Below are 22678 nucleotides of genomic sequence, written 5' to 3' on the forward strand. Positions count from 1 at the left end.
GACTAAACGAACAATAACTGTTAACACTGTTAAAAAAAACGAGCTGCTGTATTTGAGTTTATGAGTGGCAGGAATTCTTACTATTGGCACCAATGGCCCTTTTTAGTGCTACCATTTACTATGTCTGTAAAAATGAGGTGTAATTAAAATGGCTTGATGTTAAAGGTCAAATCCTGTAGGATCATTTATTGTACTGTCGTCTTTCTCTTTGTATGCCCCAGGGCTTCTAAGTAATGAAACATCTCTGAGGTGATATGCAAATTTTGCTGACCTTTATAATGCCTCACACTGCAGAGTATATCTACTCTCAGTGTCTCAGTGAAATAAAAAAAATATAAATCCTTTGGCAGATCATCATATACTGCAGGCAGATATAGATGACAAGAATTCACAGTAAGAAGTAAATAACTTTACGATTATATATAATGCACTTAGATTTTATTGTTCACACTGATAAGGTGCAACAACAAAAGAAACGGAAAATGAGAAATCAACTGAAATGCCTGTGTGATGACCCCGAAGTAATCTCTTTGCAAATTAATATTAAACAACAAAATAATATATCTTGTATAAGGAGCCATAATCAAATAATTGTTCCTTGTTTTGATTTTCTGGAGCATCACTACTGTTTTATTAATGGTTATATTATAAATTAAAGAAGCGCTACTTTGAACTTCGGATGCACTCTGGGTTCAGTGCCCAGAGAAAAAATGTCTTGCATTTTTATAATGTCAGAAATTACTGTTGCATGCTTTCAAATCCATACCATAGCTTTTCAAAAGTGCAGTTTTTTTTCTGATTGAGGCAGAATGCAGGGAAATGATGATGAATGAGGGAGGATGATGTACGTCTCCCTGCCGGTGATAGAAAGCACATAAAGGAATGTGTAATTTAGATTCCAGACGTCCAACCAGAACCATTTTGATTTGACAAAAAGTACCAATAGCAATAAAGATTCTCTTTCCAAATACAAATGTGAAACCCTTTATGTTGTCCATTTCTCATTACAGTAAGTGAGCACATGTTTACATCCTCAGGCAGTGATTCTTTGATTATACATCACACTGCTCTCTTTTTGTCAGTCTTATCAAAAAGCCATGGAAATACTTCTTTTTAACTTCCAGCCAAGTAACATTTGCAGACCTAACCGAATGATTCAACAGAATACTATTTTTTACATACCATTACATTAATGACTATTGTAATACGCCTGTCAAACCTCTTGCCCTTTTTCTGTCGTGTTTCAGCTGTAACGCAACCATATCCAAAGCTCCTGAAAGCAACACAATTATATGGCAGGCTTTAATAATTAACTATGGCAATTTTTCCTTTAGGCTGACTGCTTTTTGGGAGAAGGGTGTGTGTGTGTGTGTGTGTTATTTATTTAACAAAAATAAAATATCTTGTTTCTTTCATGGCAGCAGGGGGTCCTGTTCGGGGGGGGGGGCTACCCCTCCAAGGCAACGGTTGGGGAAACACTGTATGGTTTTAGTTTGAAACATGTTACCTAAGAAATTATTATTTTGGACATATTTTATCATACATACTTCAAAAACCTGTCTGCAGCATTTTCACTGCAGGTGCACTAACAACCAATATCCCGTCCCAGTAAGATAGTATCATCATTTGTAGTTTCCTTCTGCTGCAGTGAGGACAGGAGAGCAAAAACAACAAAAATGGTTTTGATTAAGCAGCATAAACAGGCTGCCAGAACAGCCTGACAATTCAAGCCACCCATCTGCCTCAGTGTTGCGATGAGCGACTGAGCTCAGGCCAGTGCTTCCTCATGAAGACTGGAGATATCTCCTCCTGCCCAGCCCTGCCTGAGTGAATACTGATCAGAGGAGCCCACTGGCGGTCTGCTGCTTCACTGGTCAATGTGCACAGTGCAGGTGGCACTCAGCCTCAGAGTGACTGCTGTGATGAGGGCCATCCAATCCAGGCACTGCGTAGGAGATAGAGTTAGGAGCAAATTATACTCTCTCCTCTCCCAGCTTTGAAGACTGCTGATTTTTCAAGCTCCATTGAGCTTGACCATTTTATCTCAGCACATATGGGCAAGGGCCTTTTTCCTTCTGTCCACACTTGCATATCAAAGCTCACTTTTTATTTTGATCAAAGAACAGAATGGTAATTTTCTCAAAAACCCAAACTCATGCATTTCTCAATCTGTTGTCTATTGAAGATCTTGTGTGTAGTCCTGATGCGACTTTCCAGTTTTTCTCCTCAGTAATTTCTTGTTTTCTACATTTGTGGCAGCCAGCAAGATTGCCTTGTGCAGCCATGTTCTTTCTATTTACTGCCACACTCCTGCTGCGTATTGTGTGGCCAGTTAGCAAAGACAATGGAGAGGCTGTGTGACATTTCACCGGCTCTAGTGCTCATGCTCAACAGGAATCCTGCCAGTGTCACAACAATAGTAACTGTAGGCCCCATCAAACAGCTCACATGCTGAAGGTCATACAACACAAGTCAGCCTCCAGCCACTGCTGCTGAGACCAAACTGACATGAGGGATAATTGGCTTTATTCCCACCATGGCCATTTGAAACACTCGGGGTGGGAAACTGCAACCAATAGATTGGCATATATTGAAGGGTTAGACCAACTGGGGTGTGACATTTTCTTGGTTTCATAAGAGATGGAAAAACAAAAGATTAAATGTATCTTTTTATTGATAAGATAATTTAAAAAAACATCCCGTTATACCGCTATTAAGATTCATAGAATGCTAGAAAACACCATTTGTTTATTCAAAGATAATTATGAAAAATTTATGTTCAAAGTTGCAAGTACCAGTTCATTATAATTGGCTGATGTATGCAGTTTTCACAGGTTTTGAGGATTTTTTTTGATAATCTGTTTTTTCCTCTTTCCTTCTTAAGGTATTGGCACCAAGGATGGAACTGCAGAAAAGGACAAAGATTTCCGGGGGAAATCTCAGAAACAGGTGCAGTTCAATCCAGGCCAGACCACGGCCACCTGGAAGGTCCGGATCCTGTCGGATAATGAGTATGAAGTGTCAGAGACCTTCCAGATCGTTCTGTCTGAGCCTGTGATGGCAGCCCTTGAATTTCCAGAGGTTGCTACTGTGGAGATCCTGGACCCTGATGATGGTCAGTGATGATTTCACTTGTTAGCAGCACTCACAACACTCTCATATATTACTCTTGTATAAAATGAGGATTGCACAGCATTTTTAGTGGAGTTAAAGGGTATGTATTATGCTCATTTTCAGCTCTTTATTTTTTTTCTGGGATCTTATACTGGCCCTTTATGCAGCCCCTCAGTGCAGCTTCTGTCTAAAACAGGCAGTCTTAGCTCCTGTCTCTTTAAGGCCCCCCCTCCTGATGAGCCCAATCTGCTCTGATTGGCCAGCTTTCCAGAAGCTTGCTGAGAGGCAGCCATATCAGAGTCGTGTTAAGTTACCGCTGATGAAATCTCAACATTTTGCGCTTTACTGCTTCATATTAAAAGCTTTTAAATGACTAAATAACAGGAGGGGTTAACTTCATTATTTGAAACTTTGGCCGCATTTAATATGAACATCCAACATTGTAACATCATATATAGGACAGAAAATAAGGAAAAGCATAATAGATTCCTTTTAAATAAATTCCACCTAAAAAACTATCATCTAAAACTGTAACACACCCAGGTATTACAAGTGGAGCTACAATGGAGTTTGACAGCAACATTTTTCAGCCATTTGAAACATTAGTGAGCGTTTGATGTCACATGTCTTGGATCAAAGAGCGACCCCCCATTTTACACAGATGTTCAACAGTTACATAGACAGACATCCATTGTAGAAGACAAAGATATCAGTTATATTTTGAAAAAGGGATGCAGCTTCAATGATCGACCCACATTGACAAACTAGTTTGCCACTTTGATTGCCAGCAACAAATACATAGTACAGTACATATCCCTGTTCTGACACTACATTAAAATGATGGACAAGTCATAAAAGTAGGCTACATCCCAAGGAATGCACAGAATTTTACAAATCACTGTAAGAGTATCTGAAGGTGGGTCTTTTTTCTAGCAGTAGAGAGTTCAGTTTAGGAATACTTTCGTCCTCACACCCGCTGTTTCATATTTTGGGCATTGATCGGGGAAATGTTTCTGTCCATCTGCCTGAGGGCATCAGAGCACATAATATTTTAAGTACAAGATTAATTCACATGAAGACTGAAAACTGAGAGGAATTAATGTCTTGAGCCCAGCTTGATGAAAATACACAATGAGTAAAAAGCAAACCACTTTTAACAGCAGTATTTTCTCTCCGTAGATAAACAAGGTCAAATGAATATGGAGTTAACCACGCTGACTTCCCTTACATGTGAAATTATCATAATGTAAATATGGGAGAAGCTCTACTAGAACAGATGAGCAGTGTTTCTGAAAACAGCTTTATAGAGCTGAGATAGAGAACTGTGTAATATAAATATGGAGAATACTTCTCCCCTCCCATAGGGCTTCATTGAGTGAAAGGAAGAATTTGCTGCCAACAATTTATGCTAATTAATATGCTCAGTTAGAATTTTGTTTCACAAAATATCAGTCTCTGGAGGGAAATCAATAAAACTGTCAGCTATCTCTCTGCAAGATGTGAAGTTCTATTTCTGTTTACTGTAGTTATGCCTTGAGCAGACATTGTCTTTCTGTAGCCATATGTCTATTATCATATCAGGAAACAGTTTATGGTTTCTAAAGTTTTAACATATTTCAAGGTCAGATAAACTCAGAAGGCTTATAAAAATGTATTTTTTTGCTTATTTTACTGCAAGAAGAGAAATTGTATGGCGCAGGAGCTGCCACCGTACAATGGTGAAAAATATATTTTTTCAGACAAGGCTGACTAAAGTGGCTCAGACTGGAAACAGCTAAGTGTTAGAAACAAGAAGCCGAGAGTAGCCATATTATCCTGTGCAACTGTTTGCATTGTGTTCAGGATGGGAAAGGACAGGTCAAGTACTGTTGACTAACCGAGCCCTTGTTAATGTGTGTGACCATGACGCTCACTAAGAAGGATACAAAGCTTCTCTCTGAGCTCTGTAGATTTCATGGTTGAAATATCGCAAACTCATTACCTTTCTGATTGCCGTGTAAAGCTTAGAGAAAGAAGGAGACAAAGAGATGGGGAGCTGCCAGTAAAACTGTTGAGTAAAAACACTAATGGTTTAACGTGTCTCTGCTTGAAAACCGAATGAACACACCTTTTTATTCTAGCCATTTTATGCAGACAATTAACAGTAGACTTCTTAAATGAAAACAGCTGTGTGAGACTACATATATTTATAATCCTCTAAGGAATTCTTGACCTCCTTCTTAAACAGCATTATCTTATGGATAACATTTTCCACATCCATCTGTATCACTTACTGGGTCAATAACCAGTGCTGTCTTTTTCTTTGTTATGCTGTGTATTAGTGTTAGCTGACTATAGATTGGAATATTTGCTGTTGATGAATAAACAGTAGATATTGGTTTTTGATCAAATATGATGAAAGCACCATCAGCAGAGCTGTAATGAGTAATGTAATTTGCCAGAGAACTGATTATACACAGAAACCAAAAGTCAGATAAGATTTAACACTATGGTATTCAAAGCAAATAATATTTGACACATTTTGTCAAAGCTATGATCTGATATATTGATGTTTGATTTTCCTCCGATACAGAGTCAACAGTGTTCATTCCATCAGCTGTGTACAACATAGAAGAGGACATTGGTGAGCTGCTTATCCCTGTGCGTAGGAGTGGAGATGTCACTCAGGAGCTCATGGTCATCTGTTACACCCAGCAAGGTAAAACAACGGCTGTTTAAACTGTAAAGCTGTAAACTGTGTGTATTTTTTAGGAACAGATTTGATGAATTTACGTGACAAAGAGTAACAGGAACGAAGTGATAGTTATTCCTAGTGCTCCTCTCACCTCAATACTTACCATACATTCTGATCAGCTTTCTTCTTTGAAATTGGATCCAGACTGTGGCTGAAGTAGCAGATGGTGAATGAAGCAAAAAGACATTTTGCATGATTTTGACTGCTCAGTGTTTGAAAGAAAGTTTTATTCTTGCAAATCAAAAAGTAGGTGCAAGGTGACAGTAGAGAAACACATGATGTAACCTTAAAAAATAGAAAAGAGAGTGAAGGGAAAAGAAGTTCCATGTTGGATCAAAATGTTTCCGTAAATGATACAGTGCAAGTCCAGATTGAACTTGATTTAACCGCTCTCTTCAATTCTGTTTTCTGTCCACTCAGTTTCAGCCACAGGCACAGTCCCCACCACAGTACTGTCCTACTCTGATTACATCTCCAGGCCTGAGGACCATCACAGCATCCTGCGCTTCTACAAGGGAGAGGTGGAGAAATCCTGCCGAGTTGTGATCATTGATGATTCCCTGTATGAAGACGAGGAAAGCTTCAATGTCACCCTCAGCATGCCCATGGGGGGCCGTCTGAGCTCAGAGTTCCCCACAGCCAGAATCACCATCATACCCGATATGGATGACGGTAAGATCGCATTTCACCACTCATCAAGTGTGAAATGGAATGCAATATAGTGTCAAGGAGTCTGTGCAGGTACACAGGATTAAAGGCCTTTGAATTTGAATTTATTGAAAGGATAGCTCCTTGAGATGTAGCATCTTATTTTCAAAGGGGATCCTATAGACACAAATACAAAATTATGAAACACATACAAACGAAATCAGCATTACATAACAAACATACACTACAAATACACAGATACAGACAGCTCACCCACCCTCTCTCACCCCCAGCCCCCAGCATGAAAAATTTGATACAGTAACCTAGATGATAAATCAATTACATCAGCATAATCAGCAATTAAAGCAGTAGGTCTTCAGTTTATTTGTGCTACAAATAAACTGAAGATTGAACGTACACACAAATTAAAAGCATTAACAGTTTGTTTTAAGATGAGAAAATAGCAGCGGAAAGAGGAAGATTATTCCAGTTGGATGGAGCTTTGTTTTGGAATGACCTGCGTCCAACTTCTTTGAAAATTCTTGGCAGAAAAAAAAAGGGATATTGCATATGTCTGAGTGGATATGAAGATCTACATGGAAGCAAAAAAACTGTTTCAAATAGGAAAGACAATTAAAGTAAATACTTTTGAAGATGAACTGAAGCCAGTGAAATTGCCTTCTAGATTTAGCTGCAACCAATTAAGCGATTCATACATGAAACAATGGTGAGTTCTATATGGACACTTCATAACAAATCTACATAGAGAATTATATATGACATAAAGGGGTTTTGATTATTGAATCACTTTGAGGCACATAGACAAGGCTTTTTGTGCTTTTTTTCTTTCACTTCTTAAGGTTTTTAATTTCTGATCCAGACCTCAAGAAAAGGCGGCGTGAATTTGTTTCATGGCTAGAAGCGCTTTTATCTGAGTTAGTCGGAGGTGTTGCTGTATTTGTGCAATCTCTTATTTTATACATGTACTGGATGGACATTGGTTATAAAAAGTAAAAACTGTAAGTTGCAATATTGCAAACATTTTATATTTTAGCTGCATAAATTGATCCAAGGAGACTTAGTGCCCCGTTTTCCTGCTGGCGCAAGGCCAGCGCCAGAGTAGACGTAGTTTTTATGCAATTTTCCTCAGGCGCAAGTCTATGTTTTTGCGTCTGTGTCTGTTTGGTTATTTCCTGGCAACAAAGGAGCGCACAAGGAGCGGGAGGAGAAGCACAGCTGAGGCTGTGTTTATGCAGATTAGGCGGCACAGTGCCATTTTGGTGCTCATTTTGGCATGAAATTGCGTTTGCGATATATACCGTGCTCAGACCACCTCTTATCACAAACGCAGACACAGGGCAATTTTCGTGGCTTCAGTTAGCAGAGGCACAAGCACACAGACGTCTCCAAAATTATAAAACACCTTTAATTTATGTTAAGTTTTGCTCCTTTCAGTTTGCTACACACTTTTTCATCTACTGCAGATTGACATGAGAATCAAAACACATTTTTAAGGAAGATTCTTACCAATAATATAATCCACATGAGCTTAATCCAATGACCCAAAGTTCAGAAATATGTTCTGTTGGATGAGTGAGTTTCCCACAACAACTTGTAGAATGTCAGATCTTTTCCATGTTTATTAAACATCTGTAGTCATCACATAGCAGCTGGAATGATACGTGTGTTTCATCTACTGTCTCTGATTTGAGAGAGGGACTGTGCATCATTTTATTTTGGATGGCGCAGCGTAGGTAACTTCATTAATTAGTTACATCTTCCAACATGGCGACAATTTAAGTCAGGATCTACGGTAATTGATGTTCTGTATTTTCTAACACAATCACAGATTCCAAATAAAAAAATAATAATTTGAACTAACGCAGCTGTTCTCAGGATACGTCCTGAGCTCCTTCAAATCTGTCCAGACATTTTTATTATGCCTCCGGCAACTGCTGTGGCCTGAGGCATTATGTTTTCAGGTTGTCCGTCCATCCCATTCTTGTGAACGTGATATCTCAGGAACGCCTTGAGGGAATTTCTTCAAATTTGGCACAAACATCCACTTGGACTCAAGGATGAACTGATTAGATTTTGGTGGTCAAAGGTCAAGGTCACTGTGACTTCACGTCCATCCCATTCTTGTGAACGCAATATCTCAGGAACGCCTGGTGGGAATTTCACTACATCTGGCATAAACGTCCACTTGGACTCAAAGGTGGGTCTGTAAGTGAAGATGGCATGTTTCTCACTGGAAAATATTCACTGGAATTATACAAGGGTCACAGTGAGATTTTTTTTTTTGATCTCCCTTGCAATATGTTTTCCATCGCAATAAATGTAGCGTTCTCTTGTAATACTCTCGCATTACCTCGCAATACTTTTCTGCTTCCAGTCCTTCTGAGCCATATATCTATTTCCGCTCAGCTGCTCCTAGCAGCTCCCCAGTATGGATCAGCTCATTGAATTTTACTTTGAACTGGGCATTAAATATGCTGATATAGCACTACAGCTCAATAGGCATGGTTATGTAATTAGTGAAAATAAACTTAAACAAATCCTTAGATCAAAAGGGCTGTCCAGAAGAAAGCAGTATGGTAATCTGCAGGATGCTGTTGGGACAACTGCACGGATACAGATAGATGTATTCAAAATGTAGAGAGTATGGCCTACTAGTAAGAAAAGAGGATGTTTGCTTGATTATGAAAGAGCTGGATCCCAGAGGAGTTTCACTGAGGAAAAGGAGACATCTCCAGAGGTCGAAAAAGGCTTGAGTTTATCATAAGAGTCAATATGCCAGATGAAATTTGGTCCCTTTGAGAAATAATTCCGCCTCTGTAGATGTCTCTTTTTCCTCAGTGAAACCCCTCCGGGATCCAGCCCTTTCATAATCAAGTCATACTGGGGCGCAGCGCTGGGAGCAGCTCAGCGGAAATAAACAGAAATGGCTCCGAAGGAATGGAAGAAGAAAAGTCTTGCGAAATAACGCCAAAAATATTGCGAGAGAAATCAAAATGTATAGTGAGAAAGCGCAAAACGTATTGCAAGGGAATGCAAAAAAAAAAAAATCACGCTATGACTGTACTACAGACTACGACAAGATTTGCTCCATACAGTTCTGTGCATGGACGTGTATCCGTGATAACGAGTGTGTGAAACAGCCTCTGACAACCGCAGGTCTTGAGCCATGCGCGCTCCTTCCTAAACAGAGTAGGCAAACATCAACATCCTGTATGCCGTGAACAAATAAAACATGTTCATGAGCCCATTTTAAAAAAGGTTTAAACTAAATCCTGTTCACTTCACGCACAGCTGGCACAGTGTGGATACCTTCATTCATTATTTAAATATTTCGACAAAACAGTGATAGAACTTGTGCACTTTTGAAACACTAACCAGCAAATTTCCAAACCCAATTCTGTATTTATTTAAGGATATTATATATACTTAAAAGCAGAAATGAGGACTTTCAAATATGAAGAGGAGGAGCTGAACTGCAGAATTTAAATATATCAATTGTCCTTTATTAATTGTTTGCACAAAATAAGCATCATCAGACCTCAGCTTTATTTCCATTCTACCCTTGTCAGCATAGTTTGGATCGATGTATATTAATATTTGTATTGAATTTGTATTTTTTAACTTCTGATGCTTCACAGAGATGAACTCTTTTCTCTCTCTGACTCAGCCTCTCTCCCTGGTTTCACCTGTTGCTGCGTTTAAAGGAGACGAAGGGTTCTCATGTGATTGGTCATTACTGTAGCTCGTGCTGATTCCACCTGCTGATTCCACCTGCTGATTCTGTATTTCTCCCACTGATAATGTATTCAGTCTCTCATCCATGTTGCACATGGCTAAGCCTGGGTTGCACCAATGCTGATGGTCAGGAAAATTGAAAAAAATACATACTACATGGGCCATGCTTCGGGAATTAAGACTTGGATCTGCGCCTATGCCCTATTTCAGGAAAATAGGGCCCTTATTCAGACAGGTAGACAGGTGGGTAGACAGAGAGCAAACATGTTGGTGTGCATGTGAAATATGTGTGTTTTTTTTCCTGTGTATGTTTGTGCTTGTCTGGCAATGTCTCCGGTAGAAAGCGTTTGAGTGTGTGAGCCTCCTTCCTGTGGGCGAAGCCTTTATCTCGTATCTGCAGGCTCAGACTGGAGGGCTGATAGTCTCCCATATCTTCCTGACGCCTCTTTGTTCCCCAACACCTGACGTCCATTCCTGAGTTGCCTATCGCTCTGACGATCTCCGGAAGCACTGCTGTGAAGTCAAACTCTGTGATCGCAGGCAGGCAACACTGGAGCTGAATAACCCGGCATGATTGTGGAACTGTCTTTTTTTTTCCTTTTCCCAAAACCTATTTGAAGATAGATAATTGGGGTGATGACACACTATTTAATTCAGCGTTCCATTATCTAATTGCTTGGTTTAAGCAGTCAGAAAATCATGGCCAGTGCGAAAAGAGTAGATTTTTTAATGTAACTGAAGTAAATTAGTTTCATAGAGATATAATTTAATCTTCTCTAACTGCTCAAATTACTTAAAACTAGTCTTCCTGTTGTAGGAGACCACTCCATAGCCTAGTACTGTACATGCTGCTGAAGACTTCATAAATTAAAATTTCAAAATAGCTCACTTATGCTCAACCTTGCCTGTGTTTGTCCTTGAAGCTGGAAAGTAGATCCATATCCTGTTTTTGTTTATCTGTATCGTGTAGCACTCATAGCTAGCTGACTAGATAATAGCCCAGCCTGAAACAAAATATGTTGATTTTGGTCAGTGATGGTTTACCTGGTGTTTGCACCATTTCCCTCAGCATGCTGCTAAAATAACCACATGAAGTAATGAGAACCTTCATTGATTTAGTAATACTGAAATATTTAAAGTTTTATTTCTCCTCCCAAGAAATGTATTTACACATCAAATATTTTTTTATCAAATTCTGGTCAAGATCTCTGCTAAGGACATGAATCTCTGCTAAGGAGATGAATCTCTGCTAAGGACGTGAATCTCTGCTAAGGAGATGAATCTCTGCTAAGGACATGAATCTCTGCTAAGGACGTGAATCTCTGCTAAGGACGTGAATCATTTGTCCGTGAACCTGTGGTAAAGAGGTGTTGTCTTAGAGGCTCCTGCAGCAGCAGCTTTCAGACTGTGTAACAGGTTATTTTCCCCTCTTATTCCTTTGGGACTTGAGGCAGACACACTTCAAGTGGATTTGTTTGACCTGCTTGAGGAAGGAGGAGGGTACATGATTGGAATGTTTTCTCACTGTAGCAGCGTCCGGTGTAACCTGAGAGTGAGCACAGGGCCTTTTGGCCTCCGCTGCTCCTGGGTATTGACTCCAGACTTCCAAGACAGCTGTAGAGACACACACGTTTTAATAGGATGTTCAACAGTCGGTCTTGATGGCATTCAGTGTGCTTTGAAAAGAAATGTTTCATCACTGTGGCTAAATTTCGAAACAGCGTCGCAGTCTTTATAAATGGCTCTGACTCTAACGGTGCAAGTCATATTAAACTGCCAGAGAGAGCTCATGGGTTGGAGACATTATTGATTCATGTCTATGACTGTCTGACTCAGTCATATGCAGTACTATCCCTTGTAATTTATGTTTTGGATGAGGGTCAGGGATGTTTGAAAAACAGGGAGGATGACAAATAAAGCACATAAATGTTAGGAAGTATGACATAAGATAAGATACGCCAACTTGATGTTTGCTTTGGAAGTGGGCTCAGAAGGACAAAGGCAAAGAGTTAATGGTTTAGAAAAGTACTCCTTTAGTGGGGCACAGTTCCCTGTCGGCATGTTCATGTTCATGTGCATGCATTACTTCTATTTCATAGAGTTGTGGAAGGCACACTCTATTTTAAGATTGTCCCTTGCTTTATAGAGGATCAGGCTGTTGAATAATCTGTTTTCAATCATTTATTGTAGCCTGAAAAGTACATTCATTATAAAATATACATAAGAAATGTTTTCGCTCTACAGACATGAGACTTCTTGGCATGGCTTTGCCTAAATTAGAGGTCCTCAATGTATTATCACACATAAACAGGAGAAAAGAGGACTCAGTGCATCATGGGATTAACGCAGACTGACAACCAGCGTTAACAGTCTGTTTATTCCTGCTTTATCTGTAATCATGTTATAGCCTTGGGCTTTGCCAATGTGGCTGAGTGACAATCATAATCTTCTTATGCATATCAGTTGTCAGAAAGCACCAAACTCACATGGGTGCCCCTGTACAGCATGATTATAAGGGAAAAAATACAGCATTCTTTTGTTGAAAGATCCTTTGTATGCGTTTTATTGTTCCTCTCAAAATCTGTTTCTTACTGTTTTCAAGACATTCAGTGTGACATAGAAACAATGCCTGGAACTATTGTCCAGCAACTTCGCTCCTTTTTATAATGACACAAACACCTGAGACACACACAAAGAAACAAACACACACACGCACACACAATATGTGTGAAGATGGTGCAGCAACACCTCCAAAGTATAATTTGGATTAGGTGCTGGAGGTGTTTAGGTTGCCAGCATCCGCTGAATAAATGGAATGTGAAGAGCGGGAACAAAGACGGTGGTGTCAAGTCTTCATATCTCCCTGAAGGAGGTGATAATGAAATGGCTTGAGCACTGATGGAGGGGTAAATGGTAAATAGCTCTGAGGAGAGAAGAACAAGACCAATCTCCTGTCTGAGTAGAAAAGAATAGAAAGACTGCAGCAGACTTATATGCACTTTCAGTTCACCTATTCTTCCTAGGTATTCAATTTAAGTTTGTAATCCAGGTTCCTTTTCTGAATTCTGCTCCAGTATATGGAAGAGAGGCAAATGGGGGCATCACATCCTTCTTTGTCATGTCTTTTGTAGGAGTTGTTGCCCAGTGGGTGTTGTACATGGGAGGAGGGAATTGGTGCCTGGCCGAACACCTGTCCCTGCCTGTGAGAGGTCTATGCTGGAGCTCCCCAGGAGAGCTTTCAGCAGATAGAAACTCACACTACTGATATCAGCAAAAAAAAAATCATGTTAGCAAGCCAGCAAACCAGAGTAGCAATAACAATATGATGAAATTAGAAGCCGCAGGGCACCAGTGTGTGCACTTCCTGCTCCCTGCAAGCACAGAGTCTTGGCCACCTAGGTACAAGCTCGTGCAAGAAACCACACAAGTGCAGTAGGAGGTGGAGCTCATATTGTCTGCCAAGGATCTGATTTTAAATTTATGGGAATCTAAATTGAGAATGTTTATAGATTTTACAGTCAAGTTTACTGCACCAATAACCAGTTTTGCAGGCCTGTGCCATGGAAGAGAAGACATGTTTTCTTTCCAACCAAAACATTAATTTGACTAATTAGCACACCTTCACCCCCTGAGAGGGTATAATTAAAATCGGATTTATTTGAAATGAAACCAGCAGACTCTTACATGTCATATGAATTGATATTTGTGGCTCCGAGAGAGCTTTGTTGGCAACTGATCTCAGACATAAAAATATTCAGAAAAAAAGTTGGTAGATGGGTTAAATCATGTGCATATATTAAAGGAGTAGTTCCCTCAGTATAAACAGTATACCAGAATTGCTGACGGATGATACATTTCTATGTTCTCATGGTATATGTAGTGATATCACCTAACTAGAGAAAATTATTAAAAATGAAAGATGGAAATTTCTACATCATGAATGCGAATGAAAAAAGGTAGCACAAAGTTACAGTATTCAGGTTCAGTTTCCAGCTGCTGCATTTCAAGATTGTCCAGACGCTCCAACAAACACAATTGGTAGTCTACACGGATGCCAAGGTGGTGAGGGATCATTGTCTGCTTGCCGCACTTTCTGCCCTGCTGGTTGTTCAGGTTGTCTGTTCAGCAAGGGGAGGATCTCCGCTACATCCGATCTACAATAACAGAGAAACAGCTTAACAAAATGCTTTTCCTGCACATCCACAAAGACTGATGACTTGGACACAAGTGTTAAATAGCTTTTGCTTTGGGAGTGATAGGTGCACTCAATACTTTGGAAAATAGGCCTAGGGGACTAAACCTCACTCTGTTGCGGTGCTGTCTGTTTGTATGTTAGTAGGCATATTGGATGTAAAGACTTAAGTTTTAACAGGGCATGAATTTTGGTTCTCTTTCGAACCATATCAAAAAAAACCCTATTGACTGGTTGGTTGGATGAGTGGTTACAGTGTAACAGTTCTCAAAGTGAACATAAGGATCTGTATCAACAGGAGCCAGGATTCTCCTTTTGAGTCGAACCTTTTTAGCTGCTTGTTGGCGGACTACTGTGCTAAAAGAAAAAAAGCTGCTACCATTTTGAACTGGAAACACCCTGATGAGAAGAGGGAATGCATTTCTTAACATATTTTAGTTGCACAAAAGCGGTGGGCTAGGCTGAGACTGAAAGGAAGTTGATGTGAAAAATTTCACTAGGCTATTATCCAAAGCTGGATGACCCCCACTTCAAAACTCGTTCCGGCGCTGCTGTCTCGGAGGGATAGTGTGAACCCTTGCAACAACCCTTGTTAACAGTGACCTAACAAAGCTCTTCCAACTCAGGCGCAAAGATTCACCTGTTGACTCTTGTATAGCAGACTGCTCTGGCTCCCCAGGCAGGTTTGTAGTCATTTTATTAATTGGACTTTTTTTTTTGAGAATATACACCATTAAACCACAATATCAACTGACCATCTCAGTTGATATGGCCCTTAAGGTGGTTCCCACTCTATTTTCTAATCTTGAAATGCTGTGAGTGCTTGGAGTGTCCCTGTGCAGTTTAGACCTTAATTGTTTTTTAATTATTTTAGTACTGTGCTTACATGTCATATATTCCTAAATTGATAAATTACCATGCAGCAAACCATACACATTACACAGAGATTGGGGGGAATGGAGATTGAGGCTCATTCCTCCCCCTGGGGACCCCTATCTGAGGAGTCACACACTGTACACACTGCAATGTAGATGTGAGCAATGACAGAAACAACTAAATTGGAGAGGGCAAAGAGGTACAAAAATCTAATTGAAAAACAAACAATAGAGAGGAGCAATCAATTAAAATCCAAATAACAAGTAAGGGCACAAAAGGAATGACACACAGAATCTAAATGACAGCAAAGCATAGCTTTGAAGGAAAAAGTAAACAACAAGAGGAGGTACTAATTGACAAGGTCACTAAATCATAAAAAGGGAGTATGGTAATTAGCGCGAAACTGTGTGTGCATGTGTGCAAGAGGTTATATCTTGTTGTTGTTTTATACATAATAGGGGAATCTAAACACTCGCCTAATGTACTGTCATACCCTTGTTTCTGTCTGCCTCACATCACCACACACGCAGACACACACACACACACACTGAAGCCTTCCACTGATGCACAAATAGACTCAAGATACTGCTAATGCTGACTGTTTGCCACTTTTTACAGCAGGAACATGAATTATGAATACCCTTCTCTCTGCATAAAGTAAATCTCCTGGCAACTTGGCATGTAAAGTTTACAAGCAGTCCATGAATGCTACGGTAGCAAGCATGGACAGCTATCCTCAGAATACCTGCTATTTTCCCAGCGGCAGACCATCTGCACATAAATGGCCACATCCGTACAGTTTCCACTCTGCTTCTTGCCTGAGATGGGTTTAGAGAAACGTGTCCTTTCTTGCAAAGGTAATAGCTGTTTGATATTGACTCTGCATCCGGGAAAATGTTTTGGTGGTTGGGGGTGTAAGACATGAGAATACTTGTACAGCAGGACTCTACTCATGTATTTATAGTCTTGTGTCAGTTGCCTGTAAATTTTGCTCTGGTTCTAAAGGTATGATTATGAGCTGTTTTAAAGATGGGCGGGTACTGTGCATGTGCAGTATATCCTGGATAGGGATGAATCCAGGGGGAACCCACGAACCCTGTCATTATGTCTCACCTGGATTCTCAGTCATTCTGATATAAACAGATGTCCAAAGTACTTAAGCAGAGAGGTGCTGACTTGCATCGACAGTCTTAAGACACTCAATCCAGAGCCTGCTTTGAACATTTTAGTGTTTCTCACAATGGTTGATGCTTGTTGTTGTAGATGATTCTGTATTGAATATGAAGCTGATGTTGTATACTTTTTGGTGCTGGAGAGAGATTTCTTGAGCAGGCATTGGGCAGAGGAGAATTTGCCAGGGCTCAATTGAATCTCACCATTAGAGAAGCCACTTAGCGCTGTGGGAATGTCATGCAAAGTTCAAGTGAAATCAAGCAGTCAGTTGGAGTGTAACAGTCCCCTCAGGGATGACTGTGTCTCTCCTTGTGCCTGTTTCTTTATTTTATGTTCAAACGTACAGTATGCAACAGCAGCTTTTTTTATTCTGGGTTATTTCACAATAAATTGACAGGCATAATTAATATATAAAAGGTGCTATTATTTATGACTTATGCTTTGTATTTATTATTTCTAAGAAGGAAACATAGCAGTGGTTTATTTTTTGATCAATATTTCCATTGTTATATAACTTCAAAGAACCATCAAACCATTTGCCAACCAAATTTATTTGAGATTTTAAAAGTTCATGCTAACCCAAATAAAAGTATTATAAGTAAGTAATATATAATCTTATAAATTAAGAAACTTTGTTGTTTTTGAATAAATGAAAGTTTTTACATCTTACATAATTTTACATAATATGTAGGTCTAAATCCGGATCATCTCCACTTATATCCAAGTAACCTTGCATGTGCTGTGTGGAGGCGTAGGAGGCTGCCACTGGCTGGGCTGATGGAACCCGGGAGCCAGTGGTTTACCTTTCAGTTAATGGGCCGTAGCTCTTTGAAGCTCACTGTTTGTCTGCTGCACAAACCTTATCTGATTACTGGACTAGTACAACAGGGCCTGAGTCCCTGGCTGCCAACCTCAGGCTAGTAGATCTGATTACTCCTCATGTTGGGGACCTAGTGCAGGCAGCCAAAACCATCTTTGTTTGGTTTCTCTGTGGGGAGAAATTCTGGCAGCTGCAAGCCTCTTGATGCAGCACTCATTGTTCTGGCTGTGCTTTCAGGACAGATTAAAGCATAAAGGTTTTTGTCCCTTGCTTGCACTTAGGGGTAATATTATTTCAACCACACAGATTGCAGCTCTCAGAACCACAATTCCCAAGACTTTGCCTAAAAAGACTATTTCCCTTTTAGAACTTGTCTTATCTTGTCTTATCTAATATAGGGATGTTACTGCCAAGGCAGGCTGCCTCAAAATATGGTATTCAATATCATCTTAGGCTGCATTACTTGGAACAATAATTATATAGTGCAAAATGATAAACAGTGTTTTTTATGATCAGTAATTGTGCCTGGCAGCGCTGTTGACTGACAGTTTTATATAGTTAATCTTTTTTTTTTCCCCGGCTATTTTATTCTGGTTTCATTAGATAACATAATCAATTAATTAATCAATCAATCAAGTTTATTTGTCACATGTAAGCACATAAGGTACAATCACAGTGAAACATAATCCTGCCAGTTCCTTCAATTTGTGCATTAAAGAGTTTAAATAAAACAGGGTTAGTAATTAATAAATATGACGTATGGTTTGGGGTAGATTTTGCTCTTCAGCCTCTCACTGCTGGTCTGGTGTATCCGGTACCCTCTTTCCAACCACAGCAGGGAGAAAAGGCTGTTATATGGGTGGTTGGGATCCTTAACGATTCTCCTAGCCTTAGTCTTGCAGCACCTGTTGTAAATATCCTTTAGGCAGGGTAGAGCACTGCCTATTGTATGTTCAGCCGAGCTAACTATTCTTTGCAGGGCCTTGTGGTGCTGTTTCCGTACCAGGCAGTGATGTTCCCTGTTAGTAGGCTCTTGATGGTGCAGGGGTAGAAATTCCTCAGTATTTGAGGGGACACCTGGAATTTCTTCAAGCATCTGAGGTGAAAAGGTCTCTGCCTTGCCTTTCTCACCACTGATTAGTATGCAGCGCCCAGGTCAGGCCCTCGGTGATGTAGACACCAAGGTACTTGAAGCTGTCCACCCTCTCCAACGAGGACCTGTTGATGTTAAGGGAGGTGTAGTTCCTTCCTTGCTTCTTCCTAAAGTCCACTATCAGCTCCTTAGTCTAGCTGACATTCAGGAGTAGGTTGTTGTCCTGACACCAGCGGGTCAGCTCCTCTACTTCCGTCATGTAGGTCTTTTCATTGTTATCTGTGATCAGGCCCACCACAGCTGTGTCGTTGGCAAACTTGGTGATGGTGTTGGAGTCAGAAGTGGCTACACAGTTGTGTGTGTACAAGGAGTTACAGCAGTATGGATTTGTTCTTGTTCAGTGAATTTATCACTCAGGTCCACATCCCAACTCTCCTTTTTGCCTCACACTGTGTGATGAGAAACTGCTAAGTACAGCTTTGTAGGTACTGAGCTCCATTGTCATGGAAACCACAACTTTGCCCATGGCCATCACTATTCACTTAATTTATTCATTATTTGGTCACAGTTTCTCTCAAAAGAACAAGGTTTTAACTGCTCATCAGTAGCTTGTTCCCATTAGTCATAAAAATGATGTATTTTATCAATTATAAGAATGTGTGCATTTCGTAGATAAAAATTGCTTCTTTGGATTGGTTTCAACTTTTGACTGCTCAGGTTATTTCTGTATTGCTATAATGTACTATGACTGACTTCTTGCAGTTTAAGTTCATAAAAAGTCTCCTTGTGATGGCAGTTCATACAGTGCTTCAGTAGCTGACTGCACCTCCCAAAGGGAACATACACAGAGGTCCAAGCCCTTAAGCAACCATTTTACAAGCAGCATGACATGTATATTGTTGAGAGGAAACAGGCTCTGAAAGGGTTAAATCGAATAACAGTGGGTGAGTTTGGCTGCAGTGGAATCTCAGCTCATAGAAACACTAATTGCAGTCAGGCAGGCCTGGGCTGGCACATCAAGCTCTACATCCCCCAGACCTCCTGTCAAGCCTCCTGTCTGCCTCTCAGACCCATCACTATCAAAGTCAGCTACACCAACAGGCTCATCTAGACCAAACTAGGAAATCAATACCAGCTCTGCCTTCAGGTTGCTTTTTGTTTTTTTTAATACTTGCAGATGTAGAAATCCCCCCAAAACATCATTCCAGGAAGTTAGAAAGTGTTGTTTAAGAGCTACAATTACAGAGTTGGCTACCTGTTGGTGTTTCAATGGAAACATTCCCTCAATTTCTCCTGTAATCAGTGGTAATCTTACAGAGTACGCTAGCTATTACAGATTCAACTCAGCAATTACACCAGGCATTCAAATATCCTGTTGTGAAACAAGTAAAAGATGATTATGGATTACATCCTCCTGTGCGCTTTTCCTCATAATCTTCATTTCTTCCTCTGTTGTTCTTTCCAGCTCCTGTCTTCTACTTTGGCAACACAGACTACTACGTGGATGAGAGTGATGGCTTTGTGGAAGTGCAGGTGTGGAGGACAGGAACTGATCTTTCCAAAGGAGGAACCGTCACAGTGCGCTCCAGAAAGACAGATCCTGTCTCGGCTGAGGGTACGTATCCCTGCGAGGCGCCTTTCTTTGACAGCTTTAGCTAGTTAGTGCTTAGAGAAATGTAAACCACAGAAAACAATAGACTTAAGTCGTCACCCTGTCACTCTGTTTTCCTGAGCTCAAGAGTCCAAGGAAATGTTAACACTGGATATATGGGGTGGGTGACCTGGGGAATGTAAACATTGTTTTAGGTTTGAAAAGACAGTGCTTCTCTGTTGGGCCATTGCCTTGTAGGTATTGGATATACACAGTGTTGTGAGGATAATAGTAGTTTGAGTGAGGACAGAGCTTTAGGAATGCAGTCCGATTGTTGTGCACGTTGGTAAGTGCTTTGGACTTAAAGTCTGGTTACTATCTCCTCAAGCTTTCCCTACAACCTCTATTATCTCCCGCCCCTAGGCAGTCCTCTCCCCCTTGCACAGATTCTTAACATCTCTGCTCTTGCCTGCCTTATAACAGTAAAAAAATAAGTAGCATCTAATCATATGCAGTGTGATAGAAATGCAAGACCACACTTACTCACATAACTGGGTCATAAGTACATGAGAAAAGCCTATGGGCAAAGGGTGAGCTCTCAATACCCAGTCTCTTCAAAGAATGGCAAATGAATAACCTGTTTGCGCTTGGGGAGATATCCAGTTTCTAGCAGCGCTCCTTTTATCACGCAACAAATTCCAACTGTTCACGGCTATTGACCATGAGATAGAAAGCGTCATTTCGTCAGCACGTGGGGTATATCCTTTCATCTTGCTCTCTGCCTGACATTCACAAATGAATTATGAAGTAACATGAGAACAGCTGTTGAAATAAGAGAAAGTACTGTCCATATGTGTTATGTCCACTATATTCCATAAGCACTCCATGCTTGACCTATATTGTTTTGTGGAGCAGCTGGTGTGGATTATGTGGGGATCAGCCGGAATCTGGACTTTGCACCAGGGGTCACCATGCAGACATTTCGTGTTGCCATCCTGGATGACCTGGGCCAGCCGGTGCTGGAGGGGCCAGAGAAGTTTGAACTGGTACTCCGGATGCCCATGAATGGGATCCTTGGGGAGCCGAACAAGGCTACCATCCTCATCAACGACTCTGTTTCAGATTGTGCGTGAATATCTTGGTTATAATCTGAATTTATTCAAATGTTTAGTGATTTAGTGAAATTTAGTGATTTATGGTATTTGTACTGTTAACGGTGTTGATTTATGGGTTGAATTGTGTTGTTCTAGTGCCAAAGGTCCAGTTCCGTGATGCTGTGTATGTGGGCAATGAGAACTCAGGACAGATCTCGGCTACTGTATACCGCAGTGGTGATATTAGCTATAAGTCCACAGTACGATGCTACAGCAGGCAGGGGACAGCCCAGGTCATGATGGATTTCAATGAGAGACCCAACACAGATGCCTCCATCATCACCTTCTTACCAGGTTGTATAGTAACATATCTGTTTGCTTACTTTTGTTGTCTTTACTTGGTTAAATTAATTAAAAGGACATTTTGCTCAATATATTTTCCCTTTACTTTTTTCTCAGGAGAGATTGAAAAGCCTTGTGTACTGGTGCTAGTTGATGACACGGAACATGAAGAGGAGGAGGAGCTACGTCTTGTGTTGGGAAGCCCCAAAAGTGAATCTCCATTTGGAGCATCAATTGGGGGGCAGAATGAAACACTTATCAAGATAAAAGATGATGCAGACAGTAAGTATAAAAATATGTGTTGTTTTACAATTGTTCTATTTAAAGGCACTATGTGCATAATTATGTGCATAATTACATTGTGTTTGTGAGTAAAATCAAACAATTTATGTGGTCTGTGTGTTGCTTTTAGCCTGTTCATCTAACACATCACTTATTTATGAATTACTACACGGGGCTACATATTTGAAAAATTCCACTCACAGTTGCTTTAATTCATGGTATACTCTAATGTTACAGTTACATATTACAAGCAACTATATGCCATCCTTTCTCAGAGTCCATTATTAAGTTTGGGGAGACCAAATTCAGTGTGAATGAACCAAAGGAAAGTGGCCAAGTATCTGTGGTGAAGATCCTGGTGCTACGTGTTGGAGATACCTCCAAAGTTTCTGTTGTTCGAGTTCACACCAAGGACGGATCCGCTACTTCTGGGGAGGACTACCATCCTATATCTGAGGGTGAGTGCTGCTCGACTGTGCTTTTATCAGGCCAGAAATAATCTGAAGTGTGCTGAAGAAATATCTGTGAAATTTCTTTGTTTCTCTGCAGAAATTGTGTTCAAAGAAGGTGACACAGAGCACTATGTGGAGGTAGAGATTTTATATGATGGTGTCAGAGAAATGAGGGAGGCATTCACTGTGCACCTGAAGCCTGATGAGAACATGGTGGCAGAGACAAAGGTGAAAATTAAGCCAAATTAACATTTAATTTAACTGTCAGATGTTTAACTACCTGGCTGGCTGTCACATTAATATCATTCAACTTTAACATCCTCTTAATTGCCCTTCCTTGTCAATCAACAGATGAGCAAAGCTATAATCTATATTGAGGAGACCAGCAGCATGGCGGATGTCACCTTCCCCTCGGTGCCCAGAGTGGTTTCTCTGCTGCATTATGATGACATCGACAGGACCAAGGACTCTCTCCCTGTGGCTGGATACCCTGTTATTTGTGTCACTGTAT

General features: G+C 40.4%; 1 protein-coding gene across 1 annotated transcript in view; it reads left to right on the top strand.

Moving 5' to 3' along the window:
* Positions 1 to 22678, top strand: part of frem2b (FRAS1 related extracellular matrix 2b) — a 61187-nt gene that overhangs the window by 28060 nt on the left and 10449 nt on the right. The window contains exons 4-13 of the mRNA XM_067595194.1: positions 2885 to 3115; positions 5687 to 5812; positions 6269 to 6520; positions 19872 to 20021; positions 20913 to 21122; positions 21248 to 21445; positions 21551 to 21715; positions 21991 to 22173; positions 22265 to 22395; positions 22519 to 22674. Of these exons, the coding sequence (XP_067451295.1) occupies positions 2885 to 3115; positions 5687 to 5812; positions 6269 to 6520; positions 19872 to 20021; positions 20913 to 21122; positions 21248 to 21445; positions 21551 to 21715; positions 21991 to 22173; positions 22265 to 22395; positions 22519 to 22674 (1802 nt within the window). The remainder of the gene's footprint in view (positions 1 to 2884; positions 3116 to 5686; positions 5813 to 6268; positions 6521 to 19871; positions 20022 to 20912; positions 21123 to 21247; positions 21446 to 21550; positions 21716 to 21990; positions 22174 to 22264; positions 22396 to 22518; positions 22675 to 22678) is intronic.

Source organism: Thunnus thynnus, chromosome 7, assembly GCF_963924715.1.
Source record: "Thunnus thynnus chromosome 7, fThuThy2.1, whole genome shotgun sequence".
Classification (NCBI taxonomy): domain Eukaryota; kingdom Metazoa; phylum Chordata; class Actinopteri; order Scombriformes; family Scombridae; genus Thunnus; species Thunnus thynnus.